The sequence below is a fragment of the Cutaneotrichosporon cavernicola genome, assembly GCF_030864355.1.
Source record: "Cutaneotrichosporon cavernicola HIS019 DNA, chromosome: 1".
Lineage (NCBI taxonomy): Eukaryota > Fungi > Basidiomycota > Tremellomycetes > Trichosporonales > Trichosporonaceae > Cutaneotrichosporon > Cutaneotrichosporon cavernicola.
Genome location: NC_083393.1, coordinates 1,236,787 through 1,254,428, shown reverse-complemented (window position 1 = coordinate 1,254,428; position 17,642 = coordinate 1,236,787). Strand labels below are relative to the sequence as shown.

At 58.2% G+C, this 17,642-nt stretch overlaps 5 protein-coding genes across 5 annotated transcripts; all 5 read right to left on the bottom strand.

Annotated features, from left to right (window-relative positions):
* Window positions 1-728: 728 nt before the first annotated feature.
* On the bottom strand, window positions 729-2,806 carry PAB1 (uncharacterized protein; the record flags this gene model as incomplete). Its single annotated transcript, XM_060600611.1, has 2 exons — window positions 729-2,288; window positions 2,348-2,806. 2 exons carry the CDS (start codon window positions 2,804-2,806, stop codon window positions 729-731), a joined length of 2,019 nt encoding a protein of 672 aa, XP_060453012.1.
* Window positions 2,807-3,659: 853 nt separating this feature from the next.
* On the bottom strand, window positions 3,660-8,434 carry SSK2 (uncharacterized protein; the record flags this gene model as incomplete). Its single annotated transcript, XM_060600600.1, has 3 exons — window positions 3,660-4,208; window positions 4,246-8,258; window positions 8,293-8,434. The coding sequence occupies 3 exons, from the start codon at window positions 8,432-8,434 to the stop codon at window positions 3,660-3,662; spliced, it is 4,704 nt and encodes a 1,567-aa protein (XP_060453011.1).
* Window positions 8,435-10,843: 2,409 nt separating this feature from the next.
* CcaverHIS019_0104620 (uncharacterized protein) lies at window positions 10,844-11,658 on the bottom strand (the record flags this gene model as incomplete). Its single annotated transcript, XM_060600589.1, has 3 exons — window positions 10,844-10,966; window positions 11,006-11,212; window positions 11,335-11,658. The coding sequence occupies 3 exons, from the start codon at window positions 11,656-11,658 to the stop codon at window positions 10,844-10,846; spliced, it is 654 nt and encodes a 217-aa protein (XP_060453010.1).
* A 536-nt stretch (window positions 11,659-12,194) lies between these two features.
* On the bottom strand, window positions 12,195-12,817 carry CcaverHIS019_0104610 (uncharacterized protein; the record flags this gene model as incomplete). The annotated part of the gene is made up of 3 exons (XM_060600578.1): window positions 12,195-12,377; window positions 12,429-12,518; window positions 12,551-12,817. The coding sequence occupies 3 exons, from the start codon at window positions 12,815-12,817 to the stop codon at window positions 12,195-12,197; spliced, it is 540 nt and encodes a 179-aa protein (XP_060453009.1).
* Window positions 12,818-13,115: 298 nt separating this feature from the next.
* On the bottom strand, window positions 13,116-15,676 carry DIP5 (uncharacterized protein; the record flags this gene model as incomplete). The annotated part of the gene is made up of 4 exons (XM_060600567.1): window positions 13,116-14,264; window positions 14,310-14,577; window positions 14,616-14,730; window positions 15,475-15,676. The coding sequence occupies 4 exons, from the start codon at window positions 15,674-15,676 to the stop codon at window positions 13,116-13,118; spliced, it is 1,734 nt and encodes a 577-aa protein (XP_060453008.1).
* Between the last annotated feature and the right edge of the window lie 1,966 nt (window positions 15,677-17,642).

Genomic DNA, 17,642 nt, shown 5'->3' with positions numbered 1-17,642 from the left:
ACTAAACCCATGCTCACTCACCTCCCAACATGGTCACACAACTGACCTACACGACTCGCTCGGGCGCGTCATCCTCAGGGCCCGACATGTCCTCACCCTCCTGTGCAAGGCATGCGTAGACGCGGTCGCTCAGACCCGTGGTCGCGCTCGGGCGTCCGTCCATCGGGGTCGGACTTAACCGTGGGGTTGCCGGTGGGGGTAGACTTGGCCAACGGCGATCCGGCGAGCGACTTTGTTATCACGAATTTACAGCTCGCTTCTTGATGCACACAACACACAACCGAGGTCAACCCCACGGCTGCAGGGTGTAAATTGAGGCCCCAAGTAGCCCACCTAAGCCATCTATGGCTGCGCCTTACTCTGGTGTTCCCTGGCCTCAACGTTAGCACAAGCTGTACACCTGCTTGCTCAATTGCTATTGACGGCTCGAGCTACGCTCTCGCTTGTTTTGTACAAGAGAGAAAGTCGTTGCATATCAGCCCCCTCACACCATCGTACACTCGACTGAACGTGCGCGGTCTAAGAGGAAAGGTCTGGCGGCTATATAGGGAGGGGGAGCCAGATAAGCCATGGGAAGAGATGTACATAGATGGGGGGCTACGTTCTTGGGATAAGAACGGGGTCGGATGAGGGGTCTCTTCCAAGAACTAGTGTGGGTTGGGACGAGGGAGCGGAGCGAAAGGAAGAGGAACGACAGGCAAAGTCAAATGAAGGTGAGAGGGAGTGGATTACTCCTTCTTCTCCTCGTCGCCCTTCTCGCCCTCGGCCTCAACCTCCTTCTCCTCAACCTCACCCTCAACGTCACCCTCCTTGCCGTCCTTGCCCCAGTCCTCGAGGACCCGGAGCGCCTCGTCGACCTTCTCAGTAAGGGCAGCGGGAGACTCGACGAGGTGCAGCAGCTCGGCGTTGTCCATCTCGAGAAGCATGCCGGTGATCTTGCCGGCGAGCTCGGGCTGCGAGTCGTGAATGAGGGGGTAGATAGCCTCGCCGAGCATCTGCTTCTGCTCAATGGGCGAAGCACGGGCAAGAGCCTGGGCGTTCAGGCGGGGCTGGGGAGCGGCACCCTCTGCCTGAGGACGAGCCGCGGGGACCTGGCCACGGGGAAGGCCCTGCTGGGCGCCGACAGGCGACGAGCCGGGCCGGGCGGCAGCAGGAGCGGTGGGAGGACGAGCGTTGCCTGCGGGGCGGACGGGGTAGTTGGGAGGCATGCCGGGGTAGGCGCCCTGGGCGTTGGGCGGCATGTAGCCCATGGGGACTGGGGCACCAGGCTGGCCAGATGGGTAGCGAGCACCGGGACGAGCACCCATCATGGGAGGAGCACCGGGGTAGCCGCCGACCACACCACGAACGGGCATCATGGGGTTGCCGTAAGGGCCCATCGGGGGGTAGCCGTACATGGGTGTCTGCATGTAGCCCTGGGGGCCGCCGAGACCGTTGGCAGCGGCGTACTGGAGACGCTGGGCGTTGCGCTGCTGCATCTGCGACTCGAGAGCCTGGCGGCGGACCTCCTTCTTCTGCGCGAGCGAGACATAGAGGGGCTTGGTGCCGATCATCTTGCCGTTCATCTCCTGGACGGCGCGAGTGGCCTCGTCAGGCGACGAGAAGCAGACAAACCCGAAGCCGCGCGACACAGCCTTGTCGTCGCGCATGACCTTGGCCGAGGTGATGGTGCCGGCAAAGTCAAACTCCTGGCGGAGGCGGTCGTCGTCCCACTCGTCGTCCATGTTCTTAACGTAGAGGTTGACGCCGGCAGTCTTGGACTCGTTCTCCTGGCGTCTCTCGTCGTGGAGGCGGCGGAGCTCCTCGTCACGCTCAGCACGCTTCTGGGCGCGGCCGACGTAGAGCTTGCGGCCGTTGATGTCCTTGTCGTTGAGCTCGTCAACGGCGGCCTTGGCAGCCTCGTGCGAGACGTAGTTGACAAAGGCGAAGCCCTTGCCCTTGCCGTCGTCATCCTTGCCAAGAGCAGCCGAGACGATCTCGCCAAAAGGCTTGAAGAGGTCATCGAGACCATTCTGGTCGATCTCGGGGTCGAGGTTCTTGATGAAGACGTTGGTGAACTTGGCACGCTGCTCTTCAACCTTAGACTGGCGCTCCTTCTTCGAGACGTGGTGGCCGACGTAGACCTTCTTGTCGTTGAGAAGCATGCCGTTGACCGACTTGATCGCTGCCTCGGCTGCCTCGCCAGTCTCGTAGTGGACGAAGGCGAAGCCGCGCGAGTTGGCGTTCTCGTCGGTGGCAACCTTGCACGAAAGGATGTTGCCGAACGCGGCAAACGTGTCGTGGAGGGCCTGTTAGTGTCAGTCACTGTCCACTTTTGCCACCTTCCCCTGCCCTTGATTGCACTCACCTTGTTGTCAATCTTGTCGTCAAGGTTCTTGATGAAGATGTTGCCCTGGCCAGTCTTGCGGAGAGCGGGGTCGCGCTGGCTCCACATGATGCGGCACGGGCGGTTCTTGATCAGGGAGTAGTTGAGGTGCTCGAGGGCGCGCTCGCCGTCCGCCGCGTTGATGTAGTTGACGTAGGCGTAGCCAAGCGAACGACGGGTCACAGCGTCGCGGCAGACGCGGATGGACGCGACGTGGCCGATCATGTTGAAGATCTCAAAGAGCATTGCCTCAGTGACCGAGGGGTCGAGCTCACCGACGTAGAGCGACGCCGACGAGCCGGGCTGCTGCTGGCCAGTCGTGGAGGTAGGCGCGGGCTGCACAGGGCCCGAACCAGCAGCGGCGGGTGCGGGAGCCGCAGCGGGGGTAGGCGAGGGGGGCGCGGCCGCAGCGGGGGCGGTAGAAGCAGTGTCGGACGACATGGCGAGGAAGGTGATGTTTTGGTTTTGTAGTTTTCGGGGTGGGTCGACCACGTAGGTTTAGTGAGGCGTTGACGTGGGTTTTTTTAAGAGCTGAAGTGTAAGCTGCAGACCTTGAAGAGAAGGAGGGAAGGAAGGTGTAATGGATGAAAGCAAATAGAGAAGAGGATGGATGGGTCGAGTCGACAATGGATGGTGGTGTTGGGTGGTGGGTGGACAATAGAGGTAGCGATGACATGAATTGAATAGCCAGAGAAATTTCGCCGCTCACGCGCTCAGTCATCCATCCACCCAACCTTCGTTTGGGAAGTGTATCATCAAAGTCGGAGTCGGCGACGATACTGGGTGGCGAGGGCCGAGAACGGAGGTGCGAGCGCGGGGTTCAAGGTGGGGAGGAAACTCACGCTGTGATGCAACTAGCGATTCTCTTGTAGGAATTAGCTAGTTAAGAAGAAGAGAAGAATCAAACAATCTGAACAACAGGCGCAGGGGGAGGGTGGGCCTGGGGAGACAGCCAGGGCCCACCCCACACAATGGCTGCATCCTCCCATGGCCATGGCCTCTCACGCCGTACACCGTACGCCGTAAGCGAAAGCCATGGACTGAATACAGCCTGTAGCTTTCGAGCCGCGGAATCAAAATCCTTCAATTCCACGATCCTCAAGGAACAGGCCCACCCTGCCATGTGCCACACTCGTTTTGCCGCATAATCCCAGGGTGGATTCACCTCGAGTTGGGTGGCGAGTGGCACGGATACATACATAGATAGGGAACAGCACAAACAAAACGACCTAGCTAGTTAACCCAAGAAACTCCGCTGTTCCCATGTAACCATGATGGCGACCGTGAAATAACGCTACTCCTCGTGTGCAGCAAAGTTGACGTCTGGCGACTCGCACGCCGATGACGCCGGTAACCCCGCAAAAGCAGTGGGCTCCGAGCCTGACACCATACTCTGAACAGGCAGTCCAGATGTGACGGGTACATGCGACGCAGCGCCGCCTAGCTCTGTAGCTGTAGCCATGTCGGGCATGACACCGGGCGGCTCGGTGACAGAAGGCGTCGAGACTGTCGCCACAGATTCGCATGCCGGCGACGTAGCCGTCATCGCCTCGTACCCTGCCGGTGCAGAGTCTAACATTCCCTGCCCGCCGGCCCACGTCGGCAAAAGTGGCGTAACAGCAGGCGTTGACGGCGCAGGAGTCGGTGTGACGCCCGAGTCGGCCGTCGTTGCGTGTACCAGTGGTGGGAGATGGATTGGGGGGTGGTCAAAGGTGATGGACGGTGATGGCGAGTCTGGGCCAAAGAGCCGGAAGTCAGTTGGTGAGTCGTAGCTCAGGCTGCTGAAGTGGGACGGCATCGTCGAGACCGTTGGCGAGTTGCCAAGTGCCATCTGCTGATCACGCTACTTGTCAGTCCCACATCATATTGAGGTTACTCACCAGATTCTTCAATGCGCCGAGCCACTTGTGGTTGAAGAGCTCATCTGCGGTTGGGCGCTTCATGGGATCAAGCGCCAGACATTGTTGGATAAAGTCGATACCCTCGGGGCTCATCTGCCCTGGTTCGGGCAGTGGCGGATGCTGCGTCGCAATGCCGATGTGGAACATGATTGCCCACTCGTTGTCGAGGTTGGACCAAGGTTTCCGGCCTGTGACCATCTCGAGGATGCAGCAGCCCATCGCCCAGATGTCAGACGCGCCTAAACGACCTGTGCCGCCCTTGATCACCTCGGGCGCAAGGTACATTGGCGTGCCTGCTAGCGAGTTCATCACCGCCGGCCTTTCGCCGGCCGGCCCGCCTCTATTGAGGGCCCGTGTTTTGGCCATAGTGCGGTTGCCCTTGATAATGACCTTGGCCGCACCAAAGTCGACATACTTGAGGACCTGGTTCGCGCCTAACAAGATGTTGTCTGGCTTGACGTCGCGATGCTCGACTCCTCTAGAGTGTAGATATTCTAGGCCTAGCAGCATCTGGAATGCGTAGACGCTTGTGACCTCTTCGTCCTCGATGCGGCCGTGTTCTAAGATGTTGGCGAGCGAGCCACCAGGACAGTACTCCTCGAAGATGTATACGCGGTCGCGGTGCACTTCGATGCCGTAGTAGTCGACAATGTTGGGGTGCTTGAGCATCTGCATCACGTCCGCCTCGTCCTTAATCTGTTTGTATAGGGCTGGAGAGTTCGTGATATCCTGAACGCGGATCTCCTTGACTGCCATGATACCACCCGAGTCGAGGTTGAAGCCGAGGTAAACCGATCCGTTGGCACCGCCACCAATGTAACCGCCCTGTTGCCAGCGCAGGGAAATATTACTGGAGCTCGCGGCGAGGAACACGAGGGCACGATCTTCGCTGACCTCTTCGTCAAGCACCCGACCGACGAGGTGTTGGTCGCCACTAAGCAAGGCGAGGCGGGTGTCGAGCTCGTTGATCATCGCGAGACGGTCCTCTCTCACCAGTCGGAGGGAGCGGTCGATTTTGGCTTGTACCCGGTTCCCGCTCGATGGCGACGGTGTTCTTGGCAAGAGGTAACCGTCCTCATCGTTCAAGTCGTACATGTGCGCCATGCGACGGAGGGCCTCGAGCCTCTCGGCTTCCTTCTTTGCCTCGATGCTCGACCTCGCCCCAAGAATGTCAAAGTGGCTGATGAGCAGGGTCATGCAGTTGGCAACTTTGGACCTGAGAAGTGCAAACTCCCCTTTATTCAAGTGGAGGATGTTATTGCCGCGCGTCATTAACATGGCATACTCGAGTGCGTTGACGGTCCAGCGGAACGTCTTGCGGTCGGTCGGGTCGCAGTTGTCACAGATGAACGACACCCATGAGATAGCAAGCCTCATGAGCAACCGTGAGAACCGGGCCCAGGCCTGTGAGTCCATGTGCACTGCGACACGGTGTCCGTGGTCGCTGGCGAATAAGTACCAGTTTTCGATCAAGTCCTGCGTGCTGGCACCACCGTTTAAGGCCCCCTTGACGTGCGCCGCCGACTCGATGATCCACTCAGATAATCTGTGCGCAGCTCGCGCGATCCGCTTAAGCTCTCGCTTGACCTTTGGTAAGTGGGCTTGCGCCTCGACGATGCAGCTTGGCTCGAAGGAAGGTGGGGCCTCGCTCTCGGGGTCGATGAACGAGCGGGCAAAATACATCTTGCAGTGGTTGAGACGAGCCATCGGTCCGTCGGCAATCAAGCGGATGCGGCTGTCTTCGAGCCGGAAATCGACAGAGCCAGAGACCTCGATTGTCATGACCGCGCCCGTCCAGGCGAACGACTGCCGTGGTGACACCAGCAGGAGGTACCGCGCGTCGTCTTCGTCCTCGTCCTCGTCCTCGGCGTCGGTCAACAACCCGTTGATTGGCTCGAGACTTCTCCCGTAGGCTTCGCCGCTCAAGTTGAGGGCAAATGCACGGAACAGCAGCTGCTCGACGTCGCTGTGGCGGTCCCACAACGACCCATCGGCGAAGACGTACGTGCCCTGCTCCTCGTACGCGTGTGTATATACGAGGAAGTGGCCCGACTCGTACAGACGCTCGATGAGCAGGTCCGTGTCTTCGTCCTCGAACGTGTATTCTGCCGAGTTGTCGAACCGGTGAGTCAAGCGGCGTGCGAAACGTTGCAACTTGCGATAGCGCATCTTGATCGCGTCGAGGATTTTGGCAAACCATGCCACCATCTCCTCGGTGTTCATGGGTCGGCGTTTGTCCTTCTTTTCCTCTTTGTCGTTCTCTTTGCCCAGCGCCCTCCGCCGGGCCCTCTCTGCTTCTTCCTTGGCCTTGATTTCGGCCTGCACCGCTGGCCAGTCTTCCAGCCGAACGGGGATACGTAGCTGCTCCTCAAAGTAGCCGATGACACGGGTCATGAGTTTGTGAGTGAGGCTGCACAAGCTCTCGGCGATGACAAGATCAACCCCTTCTATGGCCTCTGCCGCGTCGTACAGGAACTCCCACTCGTCCTCTAGGACATCCGTGTCCCGGAAGTAGACTGCCTTGTTCCCGTTCCGCAACTTCCAGTGTAAAAGTTTGAAGAACATCTTGATGCACTGGAGGACAGCATGGCGATACTCCTTCGGGAAGCTGTCGGGTATGCTCCACCGCTTGTCATGGTCCGGTGCCACAATCTCCTCGTACTGTCGTCGGATGATGATGCAGAGCGAGACGGATGACCGGAAGCTGTTGCACATGTCATCGACGACCATGTCATTTGGCTCTGTTAAGCGCTCGGCCGCTCGCAACCTCGTCTCCAGGGCCTCGGTGATGAGTCGCCCTGGGAAAGAGATTATGCGGAGGAGCTCGTATTGGAAGTCCGGCAGCTGTAGTTCGGAGAGCCAGGGGGAGTGGGCGATCACCGTCTGCTTGGCATTTTGAGTGATGGCCAGTAAATCTAGGAAGATGCGCTTCTCGAATGTGCGCCTCAACGAGTCTTCCTTGAGGACACGGTCGACGAACGTCGAGTCGTCAGCGGCGAGGTTGTTGGCATGGGCGCGCGCCTTGGCATCGAGCGGGTGGAAAGTCGAGTTGCCGACGAGCGCCTTCTCCTTTGTCGTATTTGGCCGTGTAATGTCCAGGTCTTCTGTGCCTGTCCACTTCTGGAGGATGGCGAGCTGCGCTTGGAGTTGTGTGACGACCGAGTACCACGCGGACAGGGCGTCAATCCGTTGCTGGAACGCCTCCGAGTCGTAAAGTGGCTTATCAGTCCGGAAGGCGTGCTGATGTGGATACAGGGACTCGGCGACGCTGAGCTTCTGGAGGATGTATGCTACCTGATCGAGGGCGCTTACGTTCGAGTCCTTCCTGACTGTAAAGTTCTCAATCTCCTCGAGCACTACGTCAACGACTCTGGAGCGTCGTTGTTCGACGCGTCGTCGCTCCTCCTCCTCAGTTCGGTTGCGCAACCGCGCTCGTAGTTGCCACCACAAGCTGTCCCCGAGCGCCTTGCGGTACGTCTCATTGCTTGGGCGCTCGACACCGATGCGGCTACTCTCGCCCCTGAGAATGTCGCCGCCCAGCACACTGGCCAGCATACTCTGCCATTCCAGGCGGTCCTTGCCCTCGTCCGTCTGCGGACCTGCGGCGTCCGGCGGTGGCGTCGCCAAGATTAATCCCTTGCCATCGTCGCTGTGTGCAACCCGTCTCACGGCGTCGGTAATCTTGGTGGGTCTCGAGCCGTCAACCGAATCGTCGTCGTCGTCGTCCGAACCCCTGTCGAACCCCCGGTTTAGGTTGTCGTCTTCATCAAAGCGCCAGAAGCCGCCCACCTCTCGCGGCCAATTCAGACGCATGCTACTCGAGCGTTGGTGCTTTGAGTCGCTCCGTTTCCGCCCAAAGTTGCTTGGTCCGGCAACCGGCGCTGGGGTTGTCCGGAACGTCGAGGCACGCGCGAGCTTGCTGCCGCTCGAGGGCATGCGTGTCACCTGCGCCGGCCCCGAGTATGACGAGCTACGCATATGCCCTGAATGGCCTGGATAGTCAGCGGCGTGGAGACTAATACGCACTGTCGTCGCTTGGTAATGCCTCAGGAAGGGGAGCGTCGTCGCTCGACGAGGAGTCCTGCGCGAAGACGCGGACTTTTTTGCGGCGCGCCTTTGCTGCCAGCTCGTCCGCGGGTAGCGGGGAGAGCGGACTGGACCGTTCCATTGTTAAGCCATTGAAGGTTGGATGGTGCGATGAGGAGTGTGAGATGGAGACGGATGTGGAGGCTGAGAGTGTGGAAGAGGGGGCGATGGACGGCTGATGGTTGGGTGGAGGGGGGATGTGTGGTGGTGGCCGACTACGTAACCGTAACCACCAGAACCGTCCGCCCCGCGCCCCAACGGTGGTTAGTTACAAATAGATGCATTAGAAGCTATACAAACCAACCAAAGGGCCAAAGGGAACCGGCATTACACGATCACATCAACCATCACCAAATCCAACCACGCAACTCGCAACTCGCAACACGCACCACGCACCACGCACCACGCACCACGCACCTCGCACCTCGCACCCCGGTTGCGCGCCGGCGGTTCAAATGGCTAATTGGCTAAGCTATTGTGCTGTCGGCGATCAACAAGCCTCCGTTGAACTTGTCGATCCAACCCTGCGAATCATCTTTGAACATGCGCAGCAACGGCGATTCACATGCTGGTACAATCACTCATTGCTCTGAGAGCGTGAGTGATCACCGCGCCAAGCAAGACAGATCTGGCTCAAGTGTACCCGTCTAACCGTGTGAGCACGCTCAGAAATGATCGAGATCTCGGATCCAAGCCGAAACGCTCAGACCTGCCAAACACGCTATCCTATGCACGCCATTCAACCCAGCTTCGCCCCCACAATGGTCGGTAACTCGGTCTCCGTGATCCGTCAGTCGTCGGTATTTAAACAAGCCCCTAGATCACGCGTCCCACAGACAACTTTGGGATTAGCGGTGAGGCCACTGGGCATTCAGAGATATTATTGCCGTGCCGCCGTACCGATTGCGTCAGCGAGAGCCACACGACGATGGCAAGACTGCAATAAAAGCGACTGGTTTCAAATGTGGCCTAGTATAATGCCCACTTGTCAATGCTGGTTTACTAGCCAGGGATGGGCCACTGATTGCTGACCCTCCACTGGTCCACTGACTTCTTCCAATCCTTCTTCTCACATCTTGGCTCTAGCTCTTGAAGCGCCGCCCAACTGAGCACACCGTGAGCCAACTGACGCAGATGCAAACATCTTCTCACTAGCCGCTCACTCCCAGAGTTACCCACGCGTACCGCGTGCACGAAAAGGAAACGTGGTGACAACCGCCACGCACACTTCTTCCACCACAACAGGCTGTCCGATCAGCACCGAGCCAGGCCTTTCAGCGAGCAGTGCGCTCATGACAACCGACCACATCGCGACCAGTACCGATGGAAGCGCAAGCGCATAGATCAGGAAAAGAGCGTGGCCCAAACAGCTCATCTCGAGAGCGCCCACGAACAGCACGACGTCTTGCGACAACGTTTAGATGCGCTGGTGGACGAAGCTGTCGACGTCGAGATGTTCTGGCTACTCTTTATGGAGGATGATTGGGAAACCACACCGTCCCTGCCTCCGCCCCCTTCCCCCCCCCCCCCCCCCCCCCCCCCCCTTTCTACCCAATGTTACAGGACGAGCTGCGACGCTTGGAGCAGCTAGCGATGCGAGAGGCCATCCGGAACAACGGTCCCCGGAGGGGCCGCAACCGCCGCGCGAACGATGAACTGGGTGCCCGCAGGGCTGACTTGTCAGTTCGGGCATCTGAAGTGCATGTCAACCCTCACCACCTCCGCTTACCTCATTTCAACCCATGGTGGGGATTGGGGCAATACCTGTGGTCTACCGCCGATCTCATACCGAAGACACGCCTTGTTCCAGTCAAGGAACGCCAAAGATGCATGGAGGATGCGGAGTAGAGACACCAAGTAACGTGTAGCTCTATAAACCAGTTCAATTTATGTGTGACTGACCTCCCCGCGCGACGATGAGGTCTTCGCAACCTTCCTCGCACATTCCTCGCCTCCTCCTCGCCTCGCACCACGCTGAGGGACTCACCTAAATATATAATCTTGGACCTAATATCGCTCTTCTGTCAACTCACTCTCTTCTACTTCACATCCTACCAACTTGTCTTGTTTTCTCTCCTGCCGTTCTTGGGGACAGATGTCACCCTGCTCCCAGCCAGGCCTCGGTTGCTCGGTCTCGGTTCCTTTCGTCCTCATCGCAACAGAAACACTTGTGGGCTGCATTGCACGGCGGAAGGCGACGCGTAACAGTTCGGACTGCTGTGAGCTAGAGTACAGCAACCATGCATGAAGCACTTACAACCACTCATTGATACAACTTGAGGACACGCACCTCGGTCCTCGGACCCTCGACCCTTCGCTTAACTCCCTGACCGACCTCAATCTTGACCGCCGTCTTGCGAGTCTCCTCGCCTTCTCCTCGGGATTGATCATCTCGTGCAGCTCCTGGCTTGGCTTCACCTTGATTTCAGCCTTGAGGCCGTCCTTGCTGTTGGCACCGTGGAAGGGTCCAGCCGTAGTGGCGTCCATAGGCTCACTCTCGAAGGCGGTCTCGGCCGGCTCGATCTTGCTCATGGCTTGTCTGACTGCGCTTGATCGCGGCCATTGTGGGCTCAAGCGCAGCCGACACGGTGTTGGCGAAAAGCTTGAAGGGACGCTGGGGAGGGTCAGTTGCCATGGTCATTGATACACTCACAGTGCCCTCCTCCTCATCCTCGTCGCGGCGGCGCTTGGCGGGGACGACGTTGTCGTCACCAGCCTCGGATCTGAACTTCATGCCAACGTCCTTGGGCTCGGATCCGCTGAACGCCTCGAGGAGTGGGGAGAACGAGACAATGGTGTCAATGAGGTCGACACGCTCGCTCTTCGTGGTAACGAGGTTGGTGAGGCCGTATCGGAGTTGCTGTCGGTAACGCACGGCACGTCATGCGCAGTGTCGACGGCCGCGTTTGTCGAGCCGAGGGAATCGCTGCACCCCTTCCGGTACCCAGCCGTAAGTCAGCTGTGAAAGTCAGCATCGTTCACGTCGTGGGGGAAGACGAAAAGAGTGAAAACGGCGAGGGAAGGTGGAGTAGCCGCCAACTTGTTAAGGGCGGCTCGCAGCTCGAGGAGCGACTCCTGTTCGCCGTCGAGCGCGCACTGCGCCGCGGCGTACTCGCGAATAGCCTTCGCAGCGAACTTATTCCGGCGCTTGTGGTCGTACTGGCAGCGGAGGTTGGCGTTCTCATCGTGGCGCTCGAGCGCCCGGACGACGTCTGTCTTCTGGCGGACCGCAATCTTCATGACCTCGCGACTGTGGTGGACGACGGGGCTACGGCTATCCACAGTGTACAGGGTGGCCTTCTCCATTGCGACCATGCGATTGACGTCGGTATGCGTCTGCTAGTGCGCCAGCTTGACCGACTGATCCACGCGTGCACATGACAGGACGGCCTCCCAACGTCAACGAGATGGATCTTAAGGCTGCCAATCACGTGTTTCTTGAGCCTGATGGCCTTCTGACGGGTCTGGCCGTTGTTGCGGGGCGTGGTGACGATGAAGGTGGGCTGTTAGGCTGAAGGAAGGTGAGGGAGGGTGAGTTGTGAAGTGAGGAGGGGAGGTGTCTACGAGTCGTCTGTTAGCCAGACAGTGTATTAGATCTTGCCTGGAGACTAGAAGGGATGGGGTTGTCAGATGAATGGGAGATGGTGAGAGATGTTGCGAAAGTGAAATGGAGATCAGAGTTGAGGAAGGTTATGAGATGAGAAGCTGACTGGGTCCTGGGGATGGTTAACTGGTACTCGACGCGCCACGTTTCTCCACACACCTCTGACATCACCATACACGCCTCCGCGCTGCGCACACCATGGCTTCCCACACCCATGCATCTCCCACCATGATCTCCCTCATGACAGCTTGGAAACGGCCACGCGCACCACCTCGTTCCCGAGCCAGTCGTTGCGCGCATCGTCGAGGTGGTCGTCGAGGTCGCGCAAGTGCGTCTGCACACCATCCTTACGGACGAGCTCGAGCGCACCAGCGCGCACAGATTCGGAGGGCCACGCAACGCTCGCGTCGACCGGGCTCGTCTGCCGTCAGCACATCTCTCTTGTTCCCTCGAGTCCCAATCCCACACTCACAGAATATACCGCCTCGTTCGTCCGCAACTTGTCGTTGTCGAGCACCAGCCCAAGTGCAGCTGGCGTCTCGGCCCGCAGCGCAGCCAATACCTTACATCAGCCACCCCTGTAAAAGGACTCACCGACTCGCCGGCGCGCCCGCTCCCCTCTGACCGCGCCTCGTAGTATCCGACAACTTCGAGGTCCTTCTGCTTGCCCCACGCGCGGGCCATGTCGATGCCTAGCTCGAGAGTTGGGCTGAGCGCCGCGTACCTGTGTAACACAGGGAGGGCGGTCACGACTTCGCTCCCCCGACCGAGGAGGAGGCCGGCGACGTTTGCCTCAGGATGCGCGGCGGCATGCAGGAGGGGAAGGGCGTATGCTTCGGGCGTAAGGGTGTAGGATGCCATCGTGGATGGAGAAGTGAGTTGTTGGGATGTTGGTGGAGGTTGGTCGTGGTGGAGAGTGGAGGTTGTTTTCATCGCGTAAAAACGCGTGCGTTCTGCCCTAATACGACTGATTTCAATACCATCTGCAAGGATGCAAAGAGATTCAGGCACCCATTAGTACGAATGCAACTAATCCAACCTCACTTGCCTCGTAAAGCTCTATGGTCCCAAGAACGCAGCAGTCCGATCAAAGAGTATACATCATGGCGGCTCGAATCTAGAAACTAGTTGTTGACATGCTATTGAAGTGTCGAGTCATTTACCAGTTGAGGAGGTGCCACTTGATCTTGCCCCCCAAGCTGAGGCTGGCGTAGTGGGCCTCCTCCTCATCGTCGACCACAATATCGTCAAACTCGCGGGCGCCAGAGTCAAGGTCCATCTCGAGGGGCTTGACCATCTTGGTCTTGTGGCGCCACTTGTAGCCGAGGTACCCGAACACATAGACGGGGACCGCAATGTAGTGGGTGATAAACGACTTGTAGTCAAACGTCTTGTTCTTGGCGGCGTTGGGCGAGTGGATGAACGCGTCAAAGCCCTTGAAGATGGTGAGGAGGATTGTGAAGCCCAGAGCAAAGTAGGTCAGGTAGGGCTGGAAAGGCGCCTTGTAAGGAAGAGTGTCCCGCGAGATGCCCTGCGCGCGCAGGCCCTTCATCATCGCAATGTGCGACGAGAGAATCGAGATCCACGAGAGAGAACCGCAGATGGTGACGGACGAGGTGAAGTAGATGAAGACTGCGTACGCGTTGTTGTCGGCGACGAGGAACGCGAGGCCCATGAAGCAGGCAGTGAACAGGAACGCGACCCAGGGAACACCACGCTTGGTGCACTTGGTAAAGACCTTGGGGACATGGCCGTCCTTGGCCATGCCGTAGAGCGTACGCGAGGCAATGTACTGGTCCGAGTTGGCGGCCGATAAGGTGAAGAGCAGAATACACGCGTTGAGGATCGACGGCAGGGTCTTGATGTGCGCCATCTGGATGGCGACGACGAAGGGCGAGGCAGACGCACCACCGGCGGTACCCTTGCTCTTGGCCGCGGCAAGCTCCTTGCCCTTGGGGTCGACAATCATGCCCACGAGCAGGATGAGGATGATGTAGAAGAAGAGGATACGGTAGAACGTCTTCTTGATGGCAGCGGGGACAGTCTTGCGGGGGTTCTTGGCCTCACCGACTGTAACACCGATGAGCTCAGTGCCCATGTAGGCGAAGAGGGCGAGGACGAGAGCGTTGACAAAGCCAGCAAACTTGCCCAGAGCGCCAGTGCCGAGGACATCGCTCTTGTAAGGGAGGAAAGCGCTGCCGTTTTTCCAGTAGCGGAAGCCGAGGCGCTCCTGGCCTGGAACACCGCCGAGGTTGATGATAAGCGAGAGGATGATCAGGCCGGTAAGGGTCAAGATCTTGACAAACGACTGCGGATCAGCTACGTACGCGTAAATAGAACCCTGGACACTCACAAGCCAGAATTCGACTTCACCGAACCACTTGATACCGAGACAGTTGATGGAGACGACGAATGCGATCATGATCACGACCCAGGCTGCCGAGTTGATCTCGGCATTCCAGAAGCGGATAACAAGTGCACCAGCGACAATCTGGTTAGGTGAGAGAATAAGGTACTTGCAGAGGTAGACGAGCGCAGTGCAGAAGCCGAAAGCGGGGTCGACACAGCGGGTGGCGTGGCCCGCGAAACCCTTCTTGGAGGGGAACTTGGTCGACATCTCACTATGATGTCAGCACCGCGGCACGGCTGTGGTACCTACCCAAGGGACAGGAGAACCGCGAAACACACAATGCCCATGATAACGTAGGCAATGAAGACCGACACTGGGCCGGAGTTTGCAAGGGAGCTACCCGAACCGATGACCAGACCCGTACCTGCGCTGTTAGTGAGGGCTCATGGAATGATTATTGTGGCTGCTATCGCGGCCGCACGGTGGAGTAGGTGGAACTGCGACATACGCGGCCGCGGTGTGTTTCCATATTCGAGCGCTCCACCCGAATACATAAGGGTCTGCACAGTCGATCGAGCGATCGCCGCTCCAACCTTGCAGAGTCCGTCACACCTGGAGCATATGCGCGACTCATACTGGGAGTGGACAGGTCTGTGCGATGACAATGTCTAGAGCCCGTGCACCACCAGACTTGGCAGACAATGCGCCAATATGACCAAAACGGTATTGGCAGCTGTATCAAGAGCCAACGAGAGTGGCCACTCGGACATTGGGAGCGTTACGCAATTGAAGGGAAAAACGGGATGAAGCACAGAGACAGGTGCTCACGTGTGAACGTGAACGGGTTTGGATAGGGGGTGAAAGGCGTTGTGGGATTGAATGACGATTGGCATGGGCTTGGCCGTACAGCCTGCAACCCTTAACCAGCTCCTGTTGCGCCCCGCCTATCCGCCTACCGGTCATGCCACGGCAATCACCAAGTCACCGCCATTCCCCAGCAAGGCGATGCCACCATCCTACACAATAACAACCGAGTCGCACCGCCTCCCTCCCTTCCTCGTCACCCAACAACCCCTCCCAGCCGCCTCCAAGCTCGACTCAAGCGTCTAGCGCTTATTTGCCACCATTGTAGACGAAGATGCAAGACACGAATGCAAGAGACACTCACCAATGGCACCACCAATAGCAATCATGGAAATCTGGCGCGGTTTGAGCGAACGCTTCGTCTCCTCTCCTTCATCCTCCAAGACAGGTTGGACTTCGTACGCGTCATACTGCTTGGTCGGGGTATGGTTCTCCATGTAACGAGGGTCGTTCTTCTCGACGTCGAACGCCGTCTGCGGCTTCACCTCGTAGACGTCGGCGGTCATGGTGACAGGTTCGAGACGCGAATCAAGAAAAGTGGTTGATGTAAGGGGGTGGGACGGGCGATAGAGAGACAGTTTATATTACCTTGAGGCTTCAAGGCTAAGTGGTTGTTTGCACATGGTCAGACGGTCAGATGGCAAACATTTCGAATGGGGCCCATGGTATGACAAGGGAAGGCAATCAGTTGACGGTGGTGAATGGTGCCGTGGGGCCCGTGGGCGGTGAGGCATCGTCCAGGGCAAAGGCTTTCCAGATCAAGCATCAGGTCTCAGGCGCTCTGGAAGGATGGCGACCCAACGGCTCAGGTGCAGTCCCAGGTATCGCTCGGCACCTGCTCTGCATTCTCGGGGTTCCGCAGATCCTCGCGCTATTGTGGGGTGCGCCAAGGCCAGACTCACCCACCTTCCCCTCCCGCAATGCGCCAATGAACAGCCCTCATACTGCACGGGGTACGCTGCAACTGCTGGCTGCCCGCGTTGGCCCCACCATGCGCCACAAAGTTGTAGCTGTAAACGAGGGGAGACACCCAAAGCCTTGGGCTGCAAACCTAGTTCGTCGCAACAGAATGATGACGCTACAAGGCTGCCTACAGCCAGCGGGCAGTCCAAGGCTGGGATTTTGATACAAGGGGCTTCGCTTAGGCTTACTGGATGTACCTATCTTACTTACTAGACATCTCCGCGCAAGAGGTAGATGGCCCCAGACTCGAAACTACAATCTGAATCCAGGCACGAAACTTTGTCATGAGCGCTCTTGGCGCTGTTTGGGCGCTTGAATGGCAGAAAAGCACCAGCATTTGGGGAACTAGAGAGGCCAGTTGGACTGATGATTATGGCACGGGGCATGTATACACACGGGTTGCCAAGCATCAGCCCCTCATACCCACGTTGGTCTCAGGGTCTGGTTGACCCTTCAGATTGCACTTTGTCACCAGCCCCTCCAATTCCTCCAACCTCTATGCAACAAAGTGTGCAAGTACTGGCCTGGACGCCAATACTACCGACAGAGCTCCGTCTGGGGCCTTCTGGGCCTCTCGGGCTTGGTCGCTATCAGCTGTGGCCAGCGGGAGGTTCAACTGCACTAGATTTCCCCACTGCACGCAATAACATTCCTACGATCTAATTCAAAGTCATCAAAGTCAGCCTTGGCGTACTTGCGACGCTCCCATTCGATCCGCCCACTGCCGTAATTGTTCAACGGTTGCAAAGGATCAACAATTCGACAATTCGAAACCAGATTCCGATCACCAACGAATATTTGCGGCTTCACCCGCACATTTCGATTTTCGAAACTCCATTGATCCATCGACCGCGTCATCGATGGCGCGGCGACGGAGTTGGGGGCAGCGATGGGAAAAGAACGAGGAACGAGGACCATGGTGTGGCCAATAATGGTGACACGGGGCGGGATCGTGGGGCACCGAGATCCAGCAGGACATGAGTTTTTCGACTAGACCGATCTACGAGTCACCGTCAAGACACCAGTGCTCTGTGAGGAACATATGTGGGCAGGGTGGGGTCCCCATGGCCTCGTCGGCTGATCGGCAGGCTGTAGCGATGCGGTCCTCCGTCTCCTATCCTTGTGGAATGTGGCCTGCTCCTGTCTGGGGAGCACATTGGGAAGGCTCCGCGGTACGGTTGACGCTCGCAGCAAGGGGCCGGCAGCTTGGCACGCTGGCTAGGCACTGGGCAGAGGGTGCCAACTGATCTAATCCTTACACCCGTGTACCTACACTCAGTCACTGCCAAGAAGGCTGTTAGCTGTTAGCCTGCAGCCTGCAAGCCAAGTGAACGCGTTGGGAATGTGTGACGACGGTGATCAATGACTTCAGGCTACCGCGCACAGGCCGTCGTTAACCGTTGTGGAGTCATCAACCCTGAACAACCTGCTCCAGCTGCCCAGGTACAACGTCAGGCATGCCAGGTGTTAGTATCAGCCCCCGACCTGAAGTTCATGACATCACCGGAA